Here is a 25,792-nt window from a genome sequence, read left to right on the forward strand (position 1 = left end):
ATCAAAAGTAAAATTATACTTTATCATATATATATATATATATATCTTAAATACATAATATTTGATAATTCATCTATTCACTATCTATACTTACACAAAGATCAAATAATTAAATTGATCATTTTTTTTATTTTTTGGTTGCTTAGAAGGCCCTTGGGATGGAATGGGTTAGAAGCCCAACCCAATTACAATACAAGGAGTCCACCTAAGATTAAAATCATGCTGAATTTATCTCTAATTTTGTTATTTTTTTCATTATTTGTTAACTATTTACAATTATAGATAGTTATTTTTTACATTGGATTAAACATTTTCCTATTATATACGTTTCTTAGGTAAACCCTAGCTTTATTTTTTATCATATCTATAGTTATTTGTCTCCACATTCTTGCATCATATTTGTGTTAAAATGTTTTGACATTTTAATTTGTGCCCATGATGATCTATATTATATGAATAGATATTAAATGCATCAAGAATCAATATTTTTCTTTGTATGAATATCTCTATATATGCATGTACGATTATTAAGTAGATAATGTGACGATTTTTTTATAGGTATCATGTGATTATACATTCTATTATCTCTTAAATATCATGATGCGAACAAAAAAAAAAAAAAATATATTTACATAAAGAAGTCAAGTGATGTGTTTATATTTTGGTTTTAGTGATGACTAAGACTATGCACCTTACCATTCCATTTGGTCTACAGTAGTTGTAGTTGATGCTAGTTTGTGTAATTTGGTTTATTCTATTATTATAGTAATTCACAAAGATGAAGCAAAGGGCTTAGAAATGGTTTAATATAGAATAGAAGACCCTTCCATGCCACTCGTTGTTTATGGTCTTTAGTACTCTTTTAACCACTTTCCTATCATATCTCTCTCTCTCTCTCTCGTGCCAGTTAATTTGCTTGCACCTCTTGTTAGGTTACAAAATTGATCATATTTACAAGGCTGCCACTGCCGTGGAAAAGGACACTTTCTTCTCGAACCCCAAGCTTTCTTCCATTCTTCGTTCGCGTCCATCTATCATCGTCGGCCACCTCCTCTTCGCGCAGGTAATTTACGCAAAGTACAAAAATATCGTGCGATTTTGATACTTCTTTTTCGAATCGAATTCAGAATAGAGAATATATAGATATTTACGAGATTTGTGGATCTAGGGTTGAATAATCTCTTCTTCTTCTTCTTCTTCTTCTTTTTTGTCTATTTTCTCCCCTTATTCTTAGATCTGGACACAATGCAATTTTTATTTTGATTTTTGTTCATGTTAAGATCTGCTTCTTCTCGTGTATGGGTTGGCGCACATTCTTTTCCATTTCTATTTTTATTTTGTTAATCTTAAGGTTTGCTCTGACCCATATATCGGAAGGAGCAAATCTTAATACAGATTGATAAGATGTTGAGAAAGGGTGTGATATGTATTTAGGTAGGATGTTGATAGATGAGTATAATGATGCCTTGAAGATAACTGAGTATACGGTTGATAAGATGTTGACAAAGATTTGGAGTAGTTGCTGATGGTTAAGGGAATTTTTCAATGAATTCCTTGAAGATTTACTTGGCTTACCTTTCAAATGTGAAATTGAACTCAAAATTGGCCTAATACCAAGGCAGTGCTCCTATCTTTAAGGCACCATATAAGATGGCACACGTTGAGCCGAAGGAGTTACAAGAGCAATTACAGGAACTCCTGGACAATAAGTTTGTTAGACCAAATATTTTATCATAGGCTGCAGACCCATCTGCTTTGTAGGGAAGAAGGATAGCTCCATGTTGTTGAAAATATATTATAGGGATATGAGCAAACTCACAATCAGAAACAGTATCCACTGCCATGCATTGATGACATATTTATAAAGAAGAAGCATAGTTCTGTGTTTGTGATTGATGCAAGTCTATGTAATTTGGTATGTTCTAGTAATTGATAAAGATAGAGCAAGTTTCCAAAAATAATTTAATATAGAAAATCTTTGTCATGACCCAAGATTCCATAGAAGGGCATTATAGTAATAGACTTAGCAAGTTGTTAGGAGATATTTTGTAATACTGTTACAGCACATGGATGTTGTTATTTTTGTTAGAGGAAGCCTATAAAAGATTGTTGGTAGGAGAAGGGAAGGAGGTTGTTGAATGAATGAAAATCTTATTTCTATCTCTCTCTCTCTTAATTCTCCTTCCCCTCTCCCGTCTCTCCCTCTCGTTCTTCTTTCCTCTCTCTTATGTTCTTCTATTTCTTCCCCCTTCTTCTTTTGATTTCCCCCCCTCATTATTCTCATTTCCTCCCCCAAACCAGGCAATTTTTGGTTCTAAACCTATCGGATCCTTACGATTTTCGATCTAATCCTAGAGTAAACCCTAGGATCATGACAAATGGTATCAGAGCAGTCATTTATCGGTTGTGAGTTCGGCAATCAAGTTAGTGTGTCTAACTTTTGAAGGTGAGTCCGACGGTGATTTTGGCGAATACCGTTGAACATTCGTAGCCTTCACTTCTTATGTGTTTGCAAATTCCAACTGTCTTGGCAGCGGAATTCAGAGAAGATAGTAGTGGCAGAACAGACACCAATCCATAGTAGATTTTGACGCTGAGCAACGATCGGTGGCGGAAAGTAACAAGTTGCAGGAGGCGATTCCGGAAACAGTATAGTCGAACCATTTCGGTGGTGCGATTGGAGTCGATGCATTCAGGAGTCTGTTCTAGAAGCGACTCATAGAAGCAACGCACGAGGCAGGAAGGTGATTGATGGCGGGTAACCGGTCGCTTCTGATTTGATTTTGAAAGGAGTCGACGGGTGAAGGCGAAATTGACCTAGGCAATTTTGACGGTGATTCTGGAGCGACTAGGTTTGGGTCGTTGAGTCGGTGATCCTCGACCTCGGGAGGCAACGAAGGGTCGACGGGGATCTTTGGGTTGACGGTGGTCCTCGACAGTGATTCTAGACGGTGATAGATCTGATTCTTGAAGGAGATTCTTGGTTCAGCTGGAAGGCAACGAAGGGAGGGTGGTCTACGACCACTGAAGTACAACTGTTGAGGCGAGTGTGAGTCCGTCGGAGGTGAAGCGGATGACTCAGAGAGTTGCTACCAGACCGATAAGCTTCCTGTAGGTGTGGCTGGGTGTTGCGATTTTGATCAAGAAATTCCGACCGGAGTTCTGTGGGGTACTGCCGCTTTGATTGGTCAGTGATTTCGACCCAGACGGTAAGAAGTGGATCTAGGCGACTTCTTGAACCCATTGTAGTTGCTACTAGATTTCGGAAATACCAGAGGCGAGCGCAATTGGGCTGGGAGCCTGTGGACGGTGATTGGGTGGCGACTGGTGCAAGGAGGAATTGGGCGATTAATTGAGCAGCAATTCCGATCGAAGCTGCTAAAGTCAAGGCAATTCAACTCATCTAATTCCTATGGGCCCGGTGATTGTCGATGCTTCAGGCGAGTAAAATTCGGTGGGTTATTGAAGTAGAGGTGACTGAGTTGAGAAGGAACGGCACCGACAATTCTTGGCGAATTGTGAAGACTGTCAGTGATTGGGCAAGAAGAGTGAATTGAAGCAGATCCATTGAAGCCATGCCAGCTGATTTATGACGGTGACAAAGGTAGATTCAAGTTGCTAAGCAAGTTGTTTCCCTTGACTTGATGAGATTCAAAGGATAAAACAAGGAAAATTAGAGAGAAAGAAGAGGATTTGGGGTCCGATTATTTTGCTGAATTGATGCCGACATAGGTGAGCTATACAGCAGTTTCTTTGGTGACTGTTGACATAAGCATTGAATTGGAAGGCAGGCGGCTCATCTTGCTGAGAAATTGAAGACCGTTGAGGGTTGAGAGGCAATCATTTATCCTAGGTGCTTGCTGTGAAGCAGATAACAAAAGGAGATGTGGTTTCAATTGCAGTCGAATGATGCTGCATTTTCAGTGGCTAATTTTCAAGCAAGATAGCAGCCTAAATTGCAGCAAACCAGTGCTGCATTTTCAATGGGGTATCCTACTAGTGAAGCTAGGGGAGGCAGAGCATACATGAAGCAGAATGCTTCACTTGCAGTTGGAATGGAGCCTCCATGGCAGCCAAAGAAGGCTGCATTTTCAGTTGGCAGCAACAGGGAATAGGAAAAAGGGATCAGCCAAGTTGACAAGAAAACAAAAAGTGTAATACATGAAGAGTGCAAGGAATTTGGTCGAATGTTTCGCGAGAAGTTGCAAGAGTTTGCAATGATACTATCTAAGGAGTATCATTACAGTTTTCCCACCGAATACTTTGATGACTATCATGGAAGTTTTAATAATGAGGAGTTTCTTAAAATGGAGAAGTCGAAGGAGAAGACAAGAAGGTGGAAAACTTATTCATCATTGACTTCCGAGTATATGCTTGGGTATTTTGAATTCGACAGCAATATCAAGAAGGATGTTGGCAGCATCAAAGATGATATTGGTGATGGATTACATCCTTCAAGGGGAACCTGTAATGAACAGATTGATAGGGCAGCCAATGCAGAGGGATCATCTGATATTGCTGAAAAAGAAGTCCAAATAGAGGGGAATTGTAGCCAACAAAAGGGAAAAGAAGTTGCTGAATTACTTGCAAGGAATCAAGAGATCATAACTGAAACTGCAGTCATCATTAAGGATTTTCTAGGTGATAATCGAGGAGGTCCAAACCAAGAAATGATTGGGGAAGTCAATTAGAAAACAGTACTGATGGGAGCCAGCAAGAAATTGGGACTTGGACATGAAGTCGACCATAGCTGCTTTGCAACCAGTTTTGCAACAATGGAAAGAGCTAATACCTCGTTAGAACTAGCAGTTAAAAAATGAAGGATTATTGAAGGAAGAGGAAGCGGAGGATTTAGTTGATAAGCAAGCTATAAATCGTGTGGGTAAAGATGGAAATGATGAAGTACATATGGCAGTCGTTGAGAAATCATTGGCAGGGATTAAAGTGGCAGCAAATCCTAATTCTAAGGCTCACAGACAACCTGGGACTGCGTATCCAAGGCAAGTCTACAATTTCCCAATACTGTATGTACAGGGTGTGGTGGATATTGCTGAAATAGAGCAAGGCCATGGGATGAATGAGAATAGAGTAGAGGTTGCTATGGAGGTAAGTATATCATCCTTCCTCGTATTGGATGGGGGGATTGAGTGTAATTGGACAACCATTGTAGGACTTGGGTGCATCGGACTTGAACTTGATAAAGTTTTTTTTGTTGGAGTCTTGTGCCAACTTAGTCTTGGAATTAATCTTGAGAACCTACAAACGAAGAAGAAGAAGAAAGAAGGAAAGAGGCATGATAGGGATTGAGAAAGATGGAATTGGTTAATAGTAGTGACCAATTGTTGAAGTTCTTGGGGACAAGAACTCTCTCAAGGGGAGGGGAATTGTCATGACCCAAGATTCCATAGAAGAGCATTATAGTAATAGACTTAGCAAATTGTTAGGAGATATTTTGTAATGCTGTTACAGTACATGGATGCTGTTATTTTTGTTAGAGGCCGCCTATAAAAGGCCCTTGGTAGGAGAAGGGAAGGAGGTTGTTGAATGAATGAAAATCTTATTTCTCTCTCTCTTCCTCTCTTAATTCTCCTTCCCCTCTCCTGTCTCTCCCTCTCGTTCTTCTTTCCCCTCTCTTTTGTTCTTCTGTTTCTTCCTCCTCCTTCTGATTTTTCGCCCTCATTCTTCTCATTTCCTCCCCCAAACCAGGCAATTCTTGGTTCTAAACCTATCGGATCCTTTCGATTTCCGATCTAATCCTAGAGTAAACCCTAGGATCATAACAATCTTCAACTATTTATTACTCTCTTTAACCAGTTTCTTATTATCTCCAATCACGTTTTATGTTCTGCACTCTATTATATTATAAATATTTTTTTATTTTAAAAATTATGTTTATTCCAAGCACACTCTTTATTCTACTCTATATTTGATTCTCTATTTCATGTATTTATTAATAAACTTTAATTCTAATTTTTTTACCTTCCCTATAATTTTGACTACTATAAAAATTTAATAATATATTTATCTTCTAATTTAATAATAAATATTACTATATTGAATTTTAATATTATTTAAATACATTTATTAATATTTTTTAAATAAAATTATTTAAATAATTTGTTCGAATTAATTCCATCTCTGCCGTGTTTGTTCGTCTCCTCATTTGTCGCGACTTTTTGTCTTCTTCGCGTGGGTCTCTTCTTTTTCGTCGTGTTTGACCACCTTCAATAGTCATCTCCAAAGCCAAAGACAAATCAGCTGCAACGTGTTTCGTTCTGTTTGTCTTCTCCGACAAAGTTTCGTGTTTTGATGGTGACACTTGCAATTGCAGTGATCATGACGGTGGCGATGACTCCAGTGGTGATCGTTGTTGATAGAGATGGTTATGGTTGTGTTGCACGATCGCAATCGCCAAAAAAGTGTGGGATTTGGCTTTCATTATTTGGATAATGAGGAAATTTAAGAATGGAGAGCTGCATTAGAGCAGCTTCCAGTGTCCCCCTCATTAAAATTTTGGCTTAGCGAGGGAAAATTGGCAGCATTGAAGATAGTCTGATAGCAATTAATTTGTCTGCTAAGATATGCCAGTGGCAATAGGGACTGAGCCACAAGTAATATACGAAAGAAAGTCAAGCCCTACAGGTGGTTTAATTGGAAAGAAAAGGACCATGATAGATGAAGTTTAAGTAAAAGACTTCATTGCTAGGGAGTCAGAGTGACTTTGGCCACTAGAGATATTACCTATCTTATCATTGGCTAGAGGAGGTAGACTCCCAACTGAATATGATACAGTGTAGCTACTACGGTGGCAAGATCTTCCAAGGGACATACCCATATTATGCTTGTCATGTCCCTAGGAGGATTAGAAGGGTAATATTGTGATATGGATATAATAAATGGGTAATATTGTAATAAGCTTATATTGGTTTGTTAGGAGATATTTGGGTGTTTGTTAGGAACACATGGATGTTGTTAGAAATTAGTTAAGGAGCTATCTATGCCTATAAAAAGGCCCATTGTAAGAGGAGATGATTATGCTTGAATTGTTAATGAAACTCTCATTCTCTCTCTAAGAATTCTCTCAAATCTCCCGCTCATTTCTCTCTTCTGCTCTCCCTCATTTTATCTCTAATTTCTCCCCCATTCTTCTTCAATTTTCCCTCTATACATTATGTTCTTGACCTTAATTCAAACGGATCCTTTCGATTACCAATTTCAGCTCGTCATGAACCCTAGGTTCATGACAAATGGTAATAGAGCAGTCAATCATTGGTTGTGGATTTGATTACAATTGAAGGTGACTATTGTGGTGAGCAGTTTCCCTTGGCGATTGCGGTAAGGCGGATTTTGGCGGCGAGCTAGCCAGACGAATTCTGATTGGGTCAAGGGCTACTGCTTCTAGACGCAGGTAGTTTCCAACGAAGGACTCTCGGTGAGGAAATCTGGTGAGACGGATCGAAAGGGAAAGGTGAAGCAATTCTAACAATATTGGCTATGATTGTCAGCGATCTAGGAGGGAAGCAACATTCAACCAATTCTCAAGGAGTTACGCGATTGGGGTAAGTTGAGCTACAGGTGATCACGGCTTATGATATGGAAGAGTTGTTTGATTTTCTTGGAGGTGTCCATAGCAGCTTAGGCAGATTTGGAGCCAATGGTTTGGAGGCTGAACTGAGCCTATGATCCCCAGCCATTGAATCTCGGAATTGATTCCGATACACGAGGAAGGGAGTGCTGGCTCGGATCTGAAGGAGAAGTAGGGGATGGACTCGCGGCTAAGATTCTAGTAATCTTGTCCGGAATCGAAGACGAGCAAGCCAAGAGGATTTGCAACTAGAGCGAACGACTGGTACGAGAGATCCGCTGAAGTTGGCAACAGGACAACCAGAGGGTTGTGACTGTCCAAGGTGAGCGTGAGTCCGTCCAAGGTGAAGTAGGCGGCCCAGACTAGAAGACCAGTCGACCAGACCAATAAACTTCCTGTAGGCGCGACGCGGCTGTGGCGTTGCGGTTTTGATCGAGAATTCCGATCGGAGTTCTGTGGGGCGTTGTTGCTTTGATCGGAAGGCACTGTGTGTGCTACGGTTGTGGTTGCCTTCCGACCTGTGCTGGTGATTTTGGAATCCGAAGGTGATCCAGTGGCAGATGTGGAGCGGGTGAGCGTATCTTACATTCAATTTTGAAGGAGAAGCCGGAGATTGATTCTTGGCCGCAAATTTCAGTTCCATTAGTAGATCCTTTAGCCTCGGTTGTGGGTCAATTCGATTTAAGGGAAGAGGAGACAGATCAAGTCACAAGAGTCTTGGTTCAGATTGTGGAGGAAAAGCAGAAGTTGAACGCTTTGTGGTAGGTGTTTATAGAAACGAAATTCAATGTTGAAGTGTTGAAGCGCTGGTGACTTTGGAAGCTGCGAGTAAGGCTTAAGGCGACTTGTCCGTGGCTCCGGTGAAGGGATTGAGCAGCGAATCAATGAAGAGGAATTCCGCATGTGGTAATTCCAATCAAAAAAATCTAAGCTGTAAGTAAGGGGAAACAAGAGGCAAATTTCGGCTGTAAATTATTGTTAACCTCTTTCGAATTGCCTTGGCTATTGAATTGCGTTGAGGCTGTGAGCAAAGGAAATAAGAGGTAGATTTTGGCTGTAAATTTTTGGCTAACTTGGGTCAAAGCGGAAAGGCGAAGAAGAGCAGGTGCCGCAACTCTTGAGTTGCAATTGAGGTGAGTATAGGAACTGGTATAATAGGCAAAACATAAGCATATATAGAACTCCCATTCCTTGGCCGTCGAAGTATGTTGTTGGTGAAAATTTGGCCATGGGTAGCAGTGCATATATGAGACCATTGGAGTCCCAATTGCAGCAGACGAATACTTCATTTTCAGCTGGAATGGAGCTTTAATGGTAGCCAAAGAATGCTGCATTTTCAGTTGATAGCAACAAGGATAAGCAATAGTGTAGTCGAAAGAATCAAACACGGGGAAAGAAGTTTGAGAATGAGTCTAGTCGAAGGGACAAGGGAACAAGTAGTGGGATTCATGAAGGGTGCGAGGAATTTGGTCGTATGTTCTGCGAGAAGTTACAGGAGTTTGCAATGATACTAATCAAGAAATATCATTACAACTTTCCTATTGAATACTTCGATGATTATCGCGGGAGTTTTAATAAGGAGAATTCTTTAAAGTGGAGCAGCCGAAGGAGGACAGCCTTGCTGAAAGTAAATCATTGGTGTACTCTAGCTACTAGCAAGTAAAAGTATTTCCACTAGAGGAGGCCCCTACTGAAGATATGAAAGGGTCTAAACATACTACTCCCTTGGTCTTGGCTATGGAGAAGACTGAGTAGTACATGGAAGAAAAGATTGGGGAGGAGAAAGTGGAGGATGACACTCAATCAATTGGCAGTCTCTCAAGCATTGCCACTAGTGCTGAGACTCCTAATGCCATTGATCTCCTAAAACAACAAAATAAGGAGTCTAAAGAGAAGGAACAAAGGATTGCACCGGGCACCTTGCTTGGAACATCCCACATGTATGTCATTGGCACGGGCACACAAGATAAAACAAAGTTAACATTGTAGCCCGAAGAGTTGGAGGATGGGGTTGTAGGATTGACGGTGCATCTGGAGTAATGGAGGACACAGAAAGATAAAGCGAAACAAGATGAAAGGAAGAAAGGAAAGGACTTCTTTGTTGAAGGGGCCGAGACCCTTGATGTTTTGCTCATTCATATGTTTCCATTAGTGTGACAACAAGCCACAATGTTGTTGTTGTTGAGGAGAAAGAAAAGAGAAGGCAAAAAAAAATGAAAAAATAAGATATGAAGGAAAAGCGAAAAAGAAACCACTGGGGGAAGATGGGCATTGGATAAAGAAACAGCGGCTAGGTGGTAATAAGTTTTTTGAGGACAAGAAACATTTCAAGGGGGGAAAATTATCATGTCCCTAGGAGGATTAGAAGGGTAATATTGTGATAGGGATATAATAAATGAGTAATATTGTAATAGGTTTATATTAGTTTGTTAGGAGATATTTTGGTGTTTGTTAGGAGCACATGGGTGCTGTTAGAAATTAGCTAAAGAGCTACCTATGCCTATAAAAAGGTCCATTGTAAGAGGAGATGATTATACTTGAATTGTTAATGAAACTCTCATTCTCTCTCTAAGAATTCTCTCAAATCTCTCTCTCATTTCTCTCTTCTGCTCTCCCTCATTTCATCTCTAATTTCTCCCCCATTCTTCTTCAATTTCCCCTCTATACATTCTGTTCTTGATCTTAATTCAATCGGATCCTTCCGATTACCAATTTCAGCCGTCATGAACCCTAGGTTCATGACAAGCATGAAGTACAATGAGTTTGATAATTTAGAGGATTGACTTTAACCCTTAGTAGTAGAGGTTCTGATCACTATGGTAGTATCGCAATGACTTCAGTCAGATTGACATAGAAAAATTACCGCTAGTTCCATTTTCTCCAAATGCAAAGTGGATCCGTTGGGTATTTTATTTACCAAAAAATAGAACTCAAGAGATGGGACATTCACATTGGTTCTCTAAGCTTTCTCCTCTGTCATAAGATTTTTTTTATTTTTTTTTAATTTTAAAGTTTGTTGAGTGTTTGTTGTTGTAACCCTAAACCCTAATCATTACATAGGAAATTTTTTTATAAATAGGAATGTATTGGAAAAGATTTTGACATAAAAGTATGTTATTATTTTGACAAAAAAAATTTCTTATGTTCAAACTTAGTATTACATATTGCAAGGATGAGCATTTATTTAGTTGTGAATTCATATTTTAATTTATCATTTTTAAAGTACAATAAGAGCACTGGAATTGACTTTAAGGAAGCTGATCCATTGTTACAACCTCCTAAGAATTATCAATGTATAAATGTTTGTTTTGAAGTAGTGGTTTTATTTATTTATTTTGATGACAATGTTCTTAGATGATATGAATTTATATTTGAAATTCAATTCAAGTTTTTAGGCCCATCTTTTGGGCCTTAATTTTAAGAAGGCCCAAGAAGAGCCAAGCCAATGTGACAATAGAAACCCACTAGGGTTCCCAGCTCTCTTCCTCTTCCTCTTCTTGCTCTTTTCTGTCATGATCTCTCTCTCTCTCAGTCATTCTCTTCCAAGAGCACTTTTGTAAATAACTGATTTTGTAAAATCCAACTGTCTGATCTTGCATCTGACCGTCTTTTCACCGTGAAAGCGGCCCCGATCTACAACGAGGCAAGTCTTTTAGTTTTATTAGAAGTATTTTACAAATCCACGATATATACATATATACGTGCGATTTGGGTTTGGCCGAAAGTTTCAGCTTAGATTTATGGAGTTTTGGTGGTTGGATCTTGCTGGTTTTTGGGAATATTGGTTGATGGGGATAAGGGTGTCGGGTGATTGTCTCTGATTGGCGACTGCTAGTGCGTTTTTCAGTTCTGGCCGAAAATTAAAAATCGGATCTATGAAAGCCCAGCTGTTAAATCTGGCCCATTTTTGTGTATGTTAACCCCCTTGGCTTGGCGTTTCTAATGGTAGGCTTTGATTGTGGGAATCTCTGGCTGGCGGCAGCGGTTATTGCTGGTTTAGGCTGTTTGTGTACGAGGGATTTGGCCTTGTAAGGTTTACTATTCCCTATTGGAGTCTGTGGCTTCTTTGGGGGGGGGGGGGGGGGAGTACTGGTCACAGCCTCCGAAATTGGGGCGTGACATAAGTGTTGAGTTAAAGCTTATCAGTGTGGTTTTCCTGTTATTGCTAAGAATCCATAAAGGAGCCATAAAGAATAAGCCTCTTGACTGAAGCAACCAAACCTAAAAGTCCTCAAGTTGGCAGTCTGCCATCAGCAATGCAAGCCTTGAGATGTTGTTCATACGGTCTCGCATCCCAACTTTGTCATCCCTGATTATTAGAGGCTGCATGTTTCTGTCAAAATCTTGCGTGCGTGCGTGCGTGCGTGTGTGTGTGTGTGGGGGGGGGGGGGGGGGGGCTACATATAGTTTGTTTGTCGTACTTGAGTTTGCTTATGTTGTTCTAAGATGTAATTTGCCAAGGAATTCTATTTTAAGAGTGGTGGCTGGCCCAAGATAATAAACATATTTATTGTGTTGGAGGAAAACTGCCAGTTGAATTACATCTTAAAACCACATAAAACATTTTTTGGACATGCACGCATGATTTAGCTGGAGACATCTTGATGGCCCATTATTACCACATTGTTGGATTGGCTTATAATCTGGAAAGAGATTGTTTGATTAGTTAAGCAATTTATTAGCAAAGTTGGTTCCTCTCCGCCCTTTTTTTTCTTGCAGCTTTTTCTGTGCAAAATAGCGATGCCTACTTTAATTTGCTTGTTGATCTAATTGCCTCACTTTTCTGAAATATATCCTCAATTCCTCAACTGAGTTCGTATGATTGTTTCTTGCAGGTTTGCCAGCTTCTAGTCAAGTGAAATGGCCGCACATAAGGTTGCTCATGCGACTCTGACGGGTCCAAGTGTGGTGAAGGAGATAATTATTGCAATCACACTTGGCTTCGCCGCAGGTGGTTTATGGAAGATGCATCATTGGAATGAGCAGAGGAAAACAAGGGCATTCTATGATTTGCTGGAGAAAGGTGAGATCAGCGTAGTTGCAGAAGAATGAAGATCCCAGATTTTCTGGAATGATTCCACCGAAGAATAAAGATTCCATTTTCTGTGATTGAATATTCCATCATTACTTTGGCAACTCAGTAATTGATTATCCAGTTAGTTGGCTTTGAATCTGAAACGAGCACACTGGGCTTGGGATTTGGAAAATAAATTGATTGTTGATCATGTTTGCTGGATTAATGCTTTGGATACCCTAAAAGATTTCCGATTTTTGCTTTCAATATCTCCTTGAAACTGAGATGTTGTGTTGGTGTTGGAGAGCCTAACGTTGATTTTGTGTTTTGTTGGTTGCGCTCTGTAAAATTTAGTGGCAGTTTCGTTGAAGCTGAAAGCTAGTAAGAACGCATTTGCCTGACATTATATTTGTGCCTGAGGTGGACAAGGAAGGATCTCATAAGACATGGCCATTATCATTATGGTAGGGAAAAAGGTAAGAAGAGACGAGCCAACTCTGCTCATGAATCTGTTAACAAGTAATCTGGATTGGCACGGAAGAGGAAGGGATAAACAAGTAATGTTATTTTGAAGATACTGAAAAATGCTTCCAACCTCAATGACATGTTCTGTACGTGTACGTGTAATTTTAGTATTCTAAGACTAGAAAGAAGATATTTGCAGGCAACGGCGGCTGTTTTTGGGTTCTCAGAGCTCTTGCATTGATCTGAGACTACCAATGCAGTTCTCTCTTGTCTGTGATGGCTGGGCCGCTAGCCGAAAGAAATGGCAAACGAGCCATGGTGGACCCGAAATTGTCCCATTTTGAGTTTATTAATCATAATCGGGTAAAAATTGGTTCGAGTTTATTCGGGTATACTATCAACCCAATAAATCTGTCAACGTCAGGGACCCACCCGCTAGCCCGCGCTTCTCTTGTTTAGTTAATAAAATTTCCTCCTGAAAATTTAAGAAGAACTCAAGTAAACAACTTGCGTTCTTCTTAAAGGTGAGAAGATCTCTCGACTAGGGTTTATTTCGGCTATCTAAGTTCTTAAGATGTTGAGAATGGATGTCATGTGCACTCAGGTAAGATGTTGGTAAATTATAGATAAGTATATATAGTGCCTTGCCTTGAAGATGGTTGAGCATACAAGTTGATAAGATGTTGACAAAGATTGTTTAGATCATTTGCTGATGTTAAGAGAAATATTTTGATGTATTCCTTGAAGATTCGCTTGATTTAACTTTTAAATTTGAAATGAACTCAAAATTGACCTTATACCAATCAGTGTTTCTATCTTCAGTACACCATATAAGATGGCCTTCATTGATTGAATTGAAAGAGTGACAAAAGTAAGTAATTACATGTACTTATAGACAGTAAGTTACATGTTATAAGTTACATGTATTGGCGTTTCAGGAATTAGGATTCCGTCGCATTTGTGGTCAACGATTTAAAAGGATCGGATCCCATAAATAACTAATTATAGATCCGATTCCTACTCGGGCCCTCCTCCTCGGTATACTGGCAACACCTACCACTTCCATTCCGCGAATGACAATCGAGTATTTAAACCTTTCGATCCGATCGAGACTCAACTTCACATCCTCACCGTCCACTTCAGTTTAGAAACACATCCAAGCAACTCCCACACCGTCCGATCTCCTTTCTAGGAAGCACAAGGATAACGAGCTTTCATCGTCCGATTAATTTTCCCTACCCATGCCCGACCCTATCTATATATAGCCCTCTACCTCCATCCCTGGCAAACTTTTCGAATTTGTTTTCACGGAGAGTGAGAGAGGCGAAGGTATCTATCGGTCGTGAAGTTTGAGAGGTAAGCCTCCTTGTCTAGCGATTTCAAATTATGAATGTCTGATTAGGTTTTCGATTTGAATTTTTCGGCTTCTTCGCTGTGATTCTGGGTTTTGTTCTTGGACGCGAGTCTTGTTTCTGGCTTTTAAGCGTTCTTGATTTGAGAGGTTCTTCTCTCGTTCATGTTTGATGTTGGCCTTTAATTTGTTCTGTCTATCGATATTTCGGTCTCGAATCTTTATCGTGTTTTTATGCTTTGATTTCATCGTTTCCCTGCTTCCGTCTCTTGAGAGCTTGATAGACTAATTTATTATGAAGAATTCATAATTCTTGTAGCAAATAAAAATCTTTCCAGTTTTCATGTTTCCCACTTGACTTATATTTTCATTTATTAATAATAAAAATACGTTTCCCTAATTAATTATCATGTTTCTACAGGTATTTTGCTCAAAATCTGTAAGAATATATATATATATTTTTTTAATATGAACAAAATAATTAGCTTCGAATGCAAAATTTGTATTACGAAGACCATAAGATATTTAATGTAATTGTAATACCATAATATTATTCTAATATGATATCATTAGTAAATTTATACTTTGTCATATATATGTATACACACATATATCTTAAATACATAACATTTGATAATTCATCTATTCACAATATATACTTACACATTCTAAAATATAATTAAATTGATCTTGTTCTGTTTTTTTTTGGATGTTTAGAAGGCCCTTGGGATGGAATCGGTTAGAAGCCCAACCAGAACAGTTAGTGTTGTTCTAAACCAGGATCAGTCTGAAGACCCGGAACAGTTAGTATATTTAATAGAAGAACAGTTAGCTAAACTAAGCATCACAGACAAAAGAGTTTGTGTTCTAAACCAGGATCAGTCTGAAGAAGACATCACAAACAACATGGTCAATCAGAAGCAGAAGCAGCTCAAGCTCTCACCAGTAGCTTTACTGGCATGCTGCAAGGATGGTGGGTTAGAGGCTTAACCCCTCACTCAGAGAGATCAGATATACTCATCAGTCCAACTTGATACTAATAATCAGCCCATATTAGATCTTGAAAACAAACCATTTCCAAATGCTGTAGATACCTTATTACGGAACATAGTTCTACACTTTATAGGTACCTCCACCAATGTTATTGCTCAAAATAAAGAACTTCTCACAAAATTAAGATGTAGGAAGTTGGAAGATCTTAAATGGTACAAAGATACTTTTCTCGGTAGGCTATATGAACGGGATGACTGTAAATTAGCCCGTTGGAAAGAAATCTTCATTAATGGTCTACCAACACACTTGCAAATATGGTTAAAGAAAACCTGATCAAAGAAACGAAACCAGTTACAGGAGGGTCTATAGATTACGATAATTGGACCTATGGAGAACTGATTAACATCATTATCTCCACGGGATTACAGTTTTGTAATCATGAGAAGTTTTGCGAGCAAGTCAGAAAGGAATATTTGTTTTTAGGATTTTTATATTCTGATGCACTGATGTTTGTGTTCTTGAATTTCTTCTTTAGTGAAACAGTTATCATACTGTTTTCTAAAGACCTTATTTTCTGGACTAAAGAAATCTTTCTTTAGAGCAGATATATCAATTTCAAAGGGTTTTCCAATCATATTTAACTGATATGTGTTTTGGACTTCACTTTGAGTTGGAGACATTCTCTGTTCATGTTCGTAAAGTGGTCGAGCTATTCCCTGATATCTGCTAATATTACTGATGTGAGTTCTGGGAGTGTGTAAGGATTGTCTGCTAGAGTCTGCCTCTGTTTCTTCTAGACAAAAGGAGCTAGAAGGTCCTAGATTTAAGCTTCTAGATTTCCCAAATCTGATAGATACTGATCCTGATTCATCCTGTTGGATATACTGAATCTGAGTGTTTTGTGGAGGAGGAGTTGGTTCAGTAATTTGCTCAAAATTCCACTTTTCTGGATAACTGATATCACTGTGATTAATGACTAGGAGTATGCATTTTTACATGCTGATCGGTTTCATAACAAATGGTTTGTCCTAATGGAACTGATGGAGACTTATAGTGTGGATTTAATCCTGTTGTCAGAACTCTAATGAATTCTGTAGATGACTTCGTAAGGGACTGATCCTGATAAAAACTCATAATTATGAGTTTGTATGTTGAGAGTTAATGTTTTGTCCACAATGCTGATCTAAAAAGGAGACAGTAAAATCTGGATAACAATTTATGTAGATAGGACCGTTACACAAACTGGTTTCTGCTATACTGATGATGGAGTTCTGATAGTTTGTATGTCTAGCATCTCGATGTCCTACACACAAGGAATTGTTTATTCCTTGTAGGGTCGGGTTTTAGTCCTATCTGGACTAAACCTATGTGTATGAACTTATAGCTGAAGTTGTGATATTTCTTTAAAGCCTTTTTTGATAAGAGCTGGATGGTTTGGAAATGTTCTTTTCCTTTGATGGAAGTAGTAGGGAAAGAAACAATTTTCTCTACAGTTCTGATGGCGAGAAGAGATCTGAAATCAAAGGCTGATTTGTGATAGATCTGATTGGTTTCAATCTTAAGAGGTTTCCAATTTGCTAACTCTATCTTTCCAATATTGTTCAGATTTTGCTCTAGTTTATTCTGATTTAGAATCTGAGGACCTTGGAATGGACACTCTGGAGGTTGTGCCATGAGTGAGTGTGTGGAAGGGTTTTCTTTCCAGGCAAGTGCTAAAATGGCCAAAACAACAATTCAATATGCGGGGAAGCCCACCTTAAGATAAGAAAACTTAAACCTTTATACTGCCGATACCAATGCAACTAATGCAATGGAGGTATACAACTAATACATACAAAATCACACAGCATAGACCATACGGTTATCCCATGTCCTGTTGGATTTCTCTTAAACCTCTCATAGATAATGCTTTCTATGCAAAATGCAAACCTACTTTAGTTGGCCTGTTGATTTAATTGCCTCGCTTTTTGGAAATCTCCCCAATTCATCTAATAAGAGGTTGTATGAGATTTCTACTTGCAGGTTTACCAGCTTCTACTTCTAGTAAAGTAAAATGGCTGCACAAAGGGTTGCTCATGCCACTTTGACAGGACCAAGTGTGGTGAAGGAGATAATTATTGGCATTACACTTGGCTTCGCCGCAGGTGGTTTATGGAAGATGCATCATTGGAATGAGCAGAGGAAAACAAGGGTTTTCTACGATTTGCTAGAGAAAGGTGAGATCAGCGTTGTTGCAGAAGAATGAAGATCCCAGAGTTCCTGCTAGGATTTCCATTGAACAAATAAGGATTCCAGAGTTTCTGTAAATGAATATTTCGTCATTACTCTGGCAACTTTAATCTGGAACAAGCACGCTTGGACTGGGATTTGGGAAAAATAAAGAAATTTGTTAATCATGTTTGCCGCATTATTGCTTTGGAGCCCAAAAAATATTTGGTCTCGGTTTCTAGTAGCTGCTTGACCTAGGATTTGCTGATCGTTTAGCTGTAAAATTTTATGGCAGTTTCATTGAAGCTAAAAGCGAGAGAAAACTCTGGTCTCTAGTTGTTCTGCGTCAAAACGTTTGCCTTTTTTAGTTATTTATATGATATGGACAAGGATTACGCGTGTTGAATGTTGTTTTGTGAGAGGACTGTGCATGTGTTGGTAATGAATTTTTCAACATGATATCAAAACAGAAATGATTTGAATTCAAACATCGAATCTTTAATTAGTTGCAACAAGCATAGTTAGCTCACTGAATCTTGTTCCTAGCACTAATTAACCATTGGGAGGACCCAAATAAGAGATTCTTTCTTTGTGAACAAGATGAAGCAAGAATTGCACTCCATTCCACACATCATAGGCCATTAGCCCTGTCCTTCCACCAACCCAACTCCCCATTTGGCTTCCCAAAATAAAACCCAACCACCCAAGCCTGGCCTCTCCGGTGATCCCTCCGGCATAGGCTCCAACGAACGTTCCGATCCCCCTTAGTAGGCCCTCTGCCATGCTCCCTCCGACGTAAATGGCTTCAAAAAAGTCCCATCCCGACGACACAACCGGGCCCATTATGTGTTTGGCCTGTCTGGATGCTCTCCGGGCCGCTGCCTCGCCGGATCTCTGGGCCGCCTTCATGGCTTCTTCGTTGTTCCGGCCCTGCGACAGCTTCTCCCTCAGAGCAACCTCGGTTGCGGCAGTTCTTATTTTGCGAACATGGACGGCTCTGATGTAGTAGAAGTAGAGCTTGACGCACTCCTTCACCACGCAGGCCATGGTTCCGAATTTCATGTCGAAGCAGTTGAGGAATGTGAACCTCTCTGTACTGCTCTTTGAGGAAGCTTCTTCTCCCACTAGCTGCCGGCATTTTTCAGCTGTAAAGCGGCGACGGAAGATTTTTTAAAGAAGAAGAGGAGGAGAATATATATATATATATATATGTAGAGAGAGAGAGAGAGAGAGCCCGTTTTGGAGACGGGAAAGACGTAAATTTTACCTGCAATGTGGAGTGCAATGAAGCAGGCCATGAAGAGCACCTGTGCCCTCATTTCATCAAAAACTTAATTGAGGACTTGGAAGAATAAAGAGAGAATGCAAAGTAGCAGTAGGTTTGGTGTTTATATATATATATATATATATATATTGATAGATAGATTATAGATAGAAGAGAGCTCGGGTGGGAAAGAAAAGAATAGGAGCAAGCACACGTTGAATAAAGGGCTAATGGACGTTGAGACGCAAAGCAAGCATCGATTCCGCATCCATGATCAAACTTGAAACTCAGTTTGAATGTTTGTGTGAGCAGAGCAGGGCCTTATATATAACCCAAATGCAATTTCATTTGGTTAAGTTGCCTCCCCTTTTCTTTTTCTGGCTTTTATTTGAAGGTTGCGATGGGTAATTGGAGGGGGTCTTATATATTTGCAACCAGGCATGATTATAACTGGAGATTTGAGATTTAAGTTGACAAAATTTAACATTATTAGTTAAAGTAAAGCATGATCATCATGGTTGATAAAGAGAGGTAAGTCTCGTTTTTTTTTTTATAAAAATAAAATAGACTTAAAACATAATAATTTTTTTCCTCGTTGTAGTTATAATATTTTAAATCAATATTCTAATTACCCGTCTAACTTAGTCCAATAATATCATAATTTTCTTGAGCACGTTTACAAGGGCACCATCAAGCTATTAGACAAACAAAATAATTACAATTTTTTCAGAAAATATAAAAAAATATAAAAATTAGAGGTGGCGGCGTTCCATTCATGGGATCTTCACGTGACACACACACACACACACACACATATATATATATATATATATAAGAGAAGTCAATATTTTGGACTTGTAGGAAAAGAAGAGAATCCTAGTGTGGGGGGGGGGGGGGGGGGGTAATCGGATATTTTACAAGTGTGTGGGTGATATTGGGATTTTGTGATGGTTGGAAAAGACTTTCCTACTAATATCATATGGTTAATCAATATACAATGGTATTATTGTGGAACGGGAAAAATAAATAAATATCAAGAAAATTCAAATTCCATATTCGATCGCTACCTAAATTACGGAGAAGCCCCAGAAGCAAGCAACTAGCAAGCCCTTTACTATTGTTGGACAATAAAAAATCGGAAACTGATATTTTGATTCATCATCTTGCGTGGAGCCCTACGGTTGGCGCACTTCTGATAAGAAATGTGCGCTCACAAACCATTTTCCTCCCCAATATACACTGCGTCCTCAACCCAACCCCAGTATTCTAACTCAGTCCCCCCCGAAACCCAGCTTATTAGCGGTGGCCGCAACAATAACAACAATGGCAACCATTAATGCCGGCGTCAGCCTCTCAGCCCCACCAAGGGTCTTGGCCAAGGCACCGGAGCCAGCCAAGGTCCAGGCCATTAAGACGCCGTGGATTAGGAGAAGCAACCAGCAATTCGGGCGGGGGCTTGTCCTACGGCTTCGGCCGGTGAAAGCAGCGCCGGAAGGGCTGTCGGAGAAGGTGGCGGAGAGCGTGAAGAACGCCGAGCAGACCTGCGCCGAAAACCCGGAAAGTGGAGAGTGCGTGGCGGCATGGGATGAGGTGGAGGAGGTGAGCGCGGCGGCCAGCCATGCCAGGGACAGGAAGAAGGAGTCCGACCCGCTGGAGAATTACTGCAAGGATAACCCAGAGACCGACGAGTGCCGGACTTATGATAGTTGATCCTGCCTGCCTGCGTCAATCAACTCCCTTTAAATTAGTTGTTATTTGTTGTTGATTTGTCATATGTACGACGAGACCTTGTTCTATTTCGTGTTTCAGCAATCTGCCATGCCATAATCATACCCCTACTGTCTCCAACAGTCAGTCGATTACCTCATACATATGTCATACCCCTATTGTCGATTGATAACCTCACACATCATAGTACATACATCTAGTTTTAGTCAATATCTAATAATAAGCGAGCGAATACCATCATTAATTTCCTTCTCCAGTTTATCTGCTGAACCATCCGCACGTCCAACAGATTCGATTCGATATTATGCTTAACTAAGTGTCGCATGTTGTACCCTGAGAGGCAGACTCTTTGTTTGAGGTGGGACTGATCATGGAAGATTGATGGCATGTTAGCTCGTAGCTTTCTGATTTGGATCATCCCATGGCTACAAAACATAAAAAGGCTTTGAATCGTAACCAAACAAGTTTTCCACACCATGATAACTAACCCGACTTACTTCTTTCTTCAAACATCACCATATTTTTCATGTATATCTAATAATACGACTGCATCCTCCAACAATTTAAACAACATATTATTCATGCATCAACTATAAAGAGAACCGTGTACCAACCACCCACCTTGATTTGTTTTGGGCAATCAATCCACATGTAAATATGAATGCATGCTGAAGAGTTCCACACAGAGTTCTACAATTTCAGTGAATCATTCAACTACAACTCAAAGCTCGTAGTTGCACAACGCAAATTGTTCGCAAACAGAAACTGATGAACTCTACCACCAGCCAGAAACAACAGGGGAGACATCAACGATCAAATTAATTTCATTTATGCTACGGTATGTTTTCTTTATCATAAAAGGAAATGACTGCAGATTAGACCACGGTTAAGTTACCTAAGTTCCAAAATGAAGAACCTGATTCGCAGAGAACAACCAACTCCATAGCATTCAAACAAGACCAAAAAAGAACATGGAGATAGTTGATACAAGGATACCTCCCAAGTTTGATTGAACACTACAGTATAACTGCATACGGTAGGCTCAAAATAAAACAACCACATTCTAACCAATCAAGGCAGCAAATGGGATTCTCAACCAAAGTGAAAATCACCCATTCAGACAGTCCCATCCAACTGATCATCAATTCCACATATAAGCCTTTCTTTATCATGCTAATGGAAATATAAACCCATTTGAAATTACACTTATCAGCATAATGGACCCATCCAGGAATTAAGAAAATAAAAAAAGCATCACATATGCACCAAAAAGAAGGCATGACAGCTAGAGAATAACCAGTGTTTACATTCAAACCAAGCAAAAGTAACATAGTAAGTCTGAACTAAGGACACTCCCATTGTAGAGACCATAACCACACCTAATAGACACCAAAATATTACACACCAAAAGGGGGGCGGAGGCAAGGGCATAAGGATAAACCAACTTAATCCACATAAAATCAAATCTGGAGTCCCAAGGACTGGATTTTGGCGCTGATAGGAGTACTCAAAACTCAAACATTCCTGCGGAGGCTCCAACAGGCTGCATTGGACAAGGGAGCTGCCAGGGCTCAAGTAAAGCATTCGGAATTTCAGGAATGTCGATTGCAAAGCCGCCAACCTCCTCTGCGATCTGAAGCACCGAATTCAGAGATCGCAGCCTATCAGCCAATTCAGCAAGCTGAGCTCTCAGAACGTTGTTTTCAGATGCAAGCCCAATGTACGTGTTGGCAACCCCACTGATCTTCTCTTCAATTAGCTTGTTCTCATTTTGCAATTGGTTGAGTTGGCCGATCAAACCTTCCATTTGCTGCTGCTTTCTCATCCGGGACCTCCTCGCGGATTCCCTGTTTGATATCATCCTTTTCCTTTTCCTCTCGTCGACCCCCGCATACCGCGGGTCCCCCTCCGATCCTGAACTCGGCGGCTGTTTCATGGAAGCCATTTTTCTAGCTAACAGCTCCTCCAGAAACGCTTCGAATGGAATTGAGTATTTACACTTTTTAAACTCAATCGAATCAAAGAAAAGACGAGTCCTTATGACAGATTGCGAAAACTAGGGTTTTAAGAATTAGAGTGAGAAAAGGGGGAAATAACTAAATAAGGAAAAAAAATAATCGGACGGAGTGAGAGGACTAGTTCATGAAAAGACGTAGAACCAGTAGAGAAAGACAACCGAGAAGGAGTGCAGAATTCTAATCCGGCGCAGGAGAATTTCGTAACTCATTAGGAATACGTTACCATTGAAACGGCAAACAGAAACACATAGCCGCGGTCGAGATCAAACCGAGATTAGATCGGAAGACGATGAAACACAGGATCTGAATCGAGAACGCGATTAGCAAGCGACCTGCGATTTCACCAAAATCATAAATCAAAATCACAGGAAATTGATAAACCAGACGATAAAAAATAAAAATAAGAAAAGCACAAAGGAAAACGAAAAGAAACTATAAACTAAGGGAGAAGAACGCAGCAAAAAGAAAAGGGAAGAGAAGAAGCAGAGCAGACTTACCGAGATATGGATGCCACGAAGGGAGAAGAAAAAGAAGAAAGAAGGTTTTCCACGCTCTGGAATGGTCCTTTTATAGCTAAAACCCGAGTGGTTTCCGAGTTGGTTCGGGGAGATTTCCGCCATTTCATCGTGCTTTTTTAATTGGGTTTCGTTAAAGAGTGCCGTCGGTGTAATATTATATTACAATGCTGACGCAGCTCATGACGTGGCACCGAAGACAGCTGGCAGTTCTTTTACTTAAAATCTTTTAACTGAATTGACCATTAGAATAGGCAAAAATAATGAGGCTTCGTCGAATTTATTTTCAGTATATCTGTCATTTATATATTTATAATGAAAAAAAATTATTTATAAATTGTAAACGTGCATTATGTCCTTTAATATTTCTAAATCCTTGACATACGGATCTCGGACTTAGACCATTCAACGGGCAATTTTTTTTTTACTATTTTTAGTAGCACGTGCACTTCATGTATAATTGTTATGAAGAATATTCCCGAGTGATGAGAATATTCCCCGGTCGATGAGGTTAAGAAGAACTTGAGGTGATTTACAGAACGGAACTTAATTAAGCGGCAATGGGGTGCCAACAGGCAACAGCCCATGGCTGAATGAATTATTTATTTATTTAATCGACCAGTTTTGGGTGTCATCTGGCTGCCAACCCACTCGCTAAAATATTAAGTTGTTCATCTCTTGCCTTTTTTTTTTTTTTTTTTTTACAAAATTTCAATACTAATCTTGTTTTTTTATTACTTTATAATATTCTCATATTATTACAATTCAATAATTATTTTATTTTTACATTTCAAAGCAGGTAAAAAGTAATTATTATTGATGATAATTTTTTAGCAATGACCCACTTAAATTGCATTATTATAATGTAAAAGCTTAATATATATATATATATGTGTGTGTGTGTGTGTGTGTAAGGTTGACATTAAAAATTTAATTATATGTTTATTTGGATAAATTCACATGAATTTAAAATAAGATAAAATTAGTTTATTTGTAAATAAGATATGATAATTAATTAACACATCTTTAATATCAGTTACATATTTTTTAATCTCTTCTCGCAACTAACTAGCTCTAAGTCAATGTCAATTAATTTTTCTCACTGAATGAATTGATGATTTATTATTTTTTTAATATCATGTATCGATAATAAAAATAAAGCTATACTTGAATAAATTATTATTTTAAAATGTAAAAAGAGATTATTCATGAAGAGGCGTCGGCCTTGTATTTAACATTATTTTGTGAGGAATTATGTTACTTTGTCAATGGAGTTGTAACTTTATGGTGTATTATTTATCAACTCTATGGTGTTACTTTGTAATTATATTAGTTTTACAAATAAGACATTAAAATGTATATTTAGTGTTATTTTAGGTTTCAATCAAATTATGCTGGACATTTCAAATATCACTGTCCGGTACATCATTATTGTTCGTGGCATTTGAGATGCAACAATTAATATTTTTATATTTTTATATTATTATTTTTTTATTTGTGCCATTTCAAAGGGTCACAGTCACTAATTTTAATGTTATTTACAAATTTGTATAAATTTTAGGTCATAAAATACTAATGGCATTTATAAATGTAACATATTGTTATAAGAATACGGGTATTTATAGTATTCGTAAAAATTGTCATTAGAATAAAATATATATATATAATAAAGACTGTTCTAAAGTAATAATTTTAACGGTTGCTAAATGTAAAATTTATTATATTATTGTTATGCCCGAAAGTTGGTCATCTACCCAACTGATAGAGTTGGGCTCATAATTAATGAGAGCCAAGGCCATCAAAGTCCAAGGCCAAGTGGCCTAAGTGGGCCAAATAACTGGCTTGGGGCTCTCTCACTTGCTTTAAGCCATTCCATGCGAGCATCGGGCCATCCTATACACGAAAAGCTCGTGCGAAGGTTTAATATCCGAGTGAGTGTCACCTCATTCACTCACAAATTATGATGAGACCAATAATTTAGAGTTTCTCAAATCTCTGAAAATGATACCACTCCAGAGAAGCCGTGCCCAACCACAAATCATGTAGCCATTGGTTTGTGAGATTTGATCAAACACTTTTTAAGATGCTTAGGGATAAATGTAACTCATACATCACCTATTAATTTATTTTTTTTATAAATAAGAGAATCGTATTTTCATTCAAAATATATTTAGCATGACACTCAAATATCTATTTTTTGCTCTCAATTCATTCAAATGTCAGGTTAAGCATTGGAGGTCCAATTGTGACATCAACTGTGCCCTTAACTTATTTTTTTACATATCTCTTGATTATTTTAAGTCTTGTGTCACTTTGAGACTTTCTCATCACCTAACTTGTTAAGATTACTTAGTTCAATAAATTTATATTCAAGTTGTTGGAGTTATAAAAGTCATACCCAAAGTGTTGGAATCACTATTTAATTTATTAGATCATTTGCATTCCACTAACTTATAGTATAAATTTATTATTATAGTTGAACAATAACAATTACACAATATGAGATTGACTTTCACATTATTATTGTTAGTTGATATATTTGTTTATTATTCAAAAACTATACACAAGTTAAATTTAGAGAATATTAAAAGATTTTGGCATTTATATTTTAAAGTTATATTACAGCAAAATGAACCAAATTAAAATATTTT

General features: G+C 38.6%; 5 protein-coding genes across 5 annotated transcripts; 3 read left to right on the plus strand and 2 right to left on the minus strand.

Moving 5' to 3' along the window:
* The first annotated feature begins 888 nt into the window (after window positions 1–888).
* LOC127793591 (cytochrome c oxidase subunit 5C-2) lies at window positions 889–12,868 on the plus strand. The gene is made up of 2 exons (XM_052324371.1): window positions 889–1,063; window positions 12,421–12,868. The coding sequence occupies exon 2, from the start codon at window positions 12,446–12,448 to the stop codon at window positions 12,635–12,637; it is 192 nt and encodes a 63-aa protein (XP_052180331.1). The 5' UTR covers window positions 889–1,063; window positions 12,421–12,445; the 3' UTR covers window positions 12,638–12,868.
* A 1,384-nt stretch (window positions 12,869–14,252) lies between these two features.
* LOC127793592 (cytochrome c oxidase subunit 5C-2-like) lies at window positions 14,253–18,022 on the plus strand. Its single transcript, XM_052324372.1, has 2 exons — window positions 14,253–14,420; window positions 17,431–18,022. Exon 2 carries the CDS (start codon window positions 17,462–17,464, stop codon window positions 17,651–17,653), a length of 192 nt encoding a protein of 63 aa, XP_052180332.1. The 5' UTR covers window positions 14,253–14,420; window positions 17,431–17,461; the 3' UTR covers window positions 17,654–18,022.
* A 39-nt stretch (window positions 18,023–18,061) lies between these two features.
* Window positions 18,062–20,061, minus strand: LOC127793587 (uncharacterized). The gene is made up of 3 exons (XM_052324368.1): window positions 19,948–20,061; window positions 18,884–19,330; window positions 18,062–18,761 (listed from the first exon to the last, which is right to left on the minus strand). Exons 2-3 carry the CDS (start codon window positions 18,933–18,935, stop codon window positions 18,169–18,171), a joined length of 645 nt encoding a protein of 214 aa, XP_052180328.1. The 5' UTR covers window positions 18,936–19,330; window positions 19,948–20,061; the 3' UTR covers window positions 18,062–18,168.
* Window positions 20,062–20,203: 142 nt separating this feature from the next.
* Window positions 20,204–20,856, plus strand: LOC127793590 (calvin cycle protein CP12-1, chloroplastic-like). The gene has a single exon (XM_052324370.1). The coding sequence runs from the start codon at window positions 20,204–20,206 to the stop codon at window positions 20,588–20,590; it is 387 nt and encodes a 128-aa protein (XP_052180330.1). The 3' UTR covers window positions 20,591–20,856.
* Window positions 20,857–21,894: 1,038 nt separating this feature from the next.
* LOC127793588 (bZIP transcription factor 53) lies at window positions 21,895–23,262 on the minus strand. The gene is made up of 2 exons (XM_052324369.1): window positions 23,124–23,262; window positions 21,895–22,958 (listed from the first exon to the last, which is right to left on the minus strand). Exon 2 carries the CDS (start codon window positions 22,551–22,553, stop codon window positions 22,116–22,118), a length of 438 nt encoding a protein of 145 aa, XP_052180329.1. The 5' UTR covers window positions 22,554–22,958; window positions 23,124–23,262; the 3' UTR covers window positions 21,895–22,115.
* Between the last annotated feature and the right edge of the window lie 2,530 nt (window positions 23,263–25,792).

Source organism: Diospyros lotus, chromosome 1 (genome assembly GCF_014633365.1).
Source record: "Diospyros lotus cultivar Yz01 chromosome 1, ASM1463336v1, whole genome shotgun sequence".
Classification (NCBI taxonomy): domain Eukaryota; kingdom Viridiplantae; phylum Streptophyta; class Magnoliopsida; order Ericales; family Ebenaceae; genus Diospyros; species Diospyros lotus.

Coding starts and splice junctions, on each gene's coding strand:
- LOC127793591 (XM_052324371.1), top strand. CDS start 12,446: ATGGCCGCACATAAGGTTGCTCATGCGACTCTGACGGGTCCAAGTGTG.
- LOC127793592 (XM_052324372.1), top strand. CDS start 17,462: ATGGCTGCACAAAGGGTTGCTCATGCCACTTTGACAGGACCAAGTGTG.
- LOC127793587 (XM_052324368.1), bottom strand. CDS start 18,935: ATGAGGGCACAGGTGCTCTTCATGGCCTGCTTCATTGCACTCCACATT. Junction 18,762..18,883: donor CATTGCACTCCACATTGCAG/GTAAAATTTACG, acceptor GCCGCTTTACAG/CTGAAAAATGCCGGCAGCTA.
- LOC127793590 (XM_052324370.1), top strand. CDS start 20,204: ATGGCAACCATTAATGCCGGCGTCAGCCTCTCAGCCCCACCAAGGGTC.
- LOC127793588 (XM_052324369.1), bottom strand. CDS start 22,553: ATGGCTTCCATGAAACAGCCGCCGAGTTCAGGATCGGAGGGGGACCCG.